Source organism: Pterocles gutturalis, unplaced genomic scaffold, assembly GCF_000699245.1.
Source record: "Pterocles gutturalis isolate BGI_N339 unplaced genomic scaffold, ASM69924v1 scaffold24289, whole genome shotgun sequence".
Taxonomy (NCBI): domain Eukaryota; kingdom Metazoa; phylum Chordata; class Aves; order Pterocliformes; family Pteroclidae; genus Pterocles; species Pterocles gutturalis.
In genome coordinates this window covers 1,118-2,028 of record NW_010136409.1, presented here as the reverse complement: position 1 = coordinate 2,028, position 911 = coordinate 1,118, and the positions used below count along the sequence as shown (strand labels likewise).

General features: G+C 63.7%; 1 protein-coding gene across 1 annotated transcript in view; it reads right to left on the bottom strand.

Annotated features, from left to right (window-relative positions):
- Window positions 1-298: 298 nt before the first annotated feature.
- LOC104468241 (protein FAM131A-like) overlaps window positions 299-911 on the bottom strand; it is a gene marked incomplete at its 3' end in the record, with an annotated part of 1,722 nt that continues 1,109 nt past the window's right edge. The window contains exons 3-4 of the mRNA XM_010082301.1: window positions 626-808; window positions 299-427 (exon numbers count right to left, since the gene is read on the bottom strand). Of these exons, the coding sequence (XP_010080603.1) occupies window positions 299-427; window positions 626-808 (312 nt within the window). The remainder of the gene's footprint in view (window positions 428-625; window positions 809-911) is intronic.

Here is a 911-nt window from a genome sequence, read left to right as displayed (position 1 = left end):
AAATTGCTGCGTGGGTGGCACTGGTGACCACCAAAGGGAAAGTAAAATACACCCTGGCACCAGTGACAGTGTCACATCACAGGGCGTCCCCATCGCCGGCACCGTCACCACTTTCCACGGTGCCAGGCAGCAGCACTGCCCTGTAAGGGGGGGGCCAGGCTGGGGAATGCAGCCGGGAATTGGGCACCCCACTCCTTCAGCCCTTGGCACTGGCAGTGGGACACCAACACTGGGACACTGCCACCAGCAGCAGGACACCTTGCCCATCCGGCATGTCCCCACTCTCTGTGGCACTTACCAGTGGGCTGGGAGCTCTCCGTGGATGGCACAAAGTCCTCGTCGTAGGACTCGTCGTTAGAGTCATCCCCATCCACCGAGGACCAGGCACGCAGCTTGGCCTCAGCGATGGCAAACTGCTCCGCCACACCTGGCACGGGACAGGCATGGGTCACACGCACACCGGGAGGTGTCCCCAAAATCCCTCTGTCCCCATGCCTCTGTGCCCACGGCGCTGTGGCACTGACGGATAGATGGCTGGAGGAAGGAAGGGATGGATAGATGGAGGGATGGATGGATGGATGGATAGATGGGTAGATGGAAGGAGGGATGGATGCACGGTGCCCACCGGCGGCGAAGCGTGCCTCCTGCTCGCCCTCGCTCAGGTGGCAGTAGGAGTTGAAGGCGCTCTCCAGGGCGGTGGGTGGCTCCACAGGCTTGCACCAGCCCTTCCACTCGATGAGGTGGGCGACGCGGCCCTGCGCCATGGCTGTCGGCTTTGTCACGTGCTCCTTCACCACCTGCGAGATGCCTGCGAGGTGTGCCCCCACATCAGCGCCCCCTGGGCACCCCAAGTCCCCTCCACGAAGCCCATGGCCCTGGGACCCAGACACCCCCACACCCCCCACTTGGGT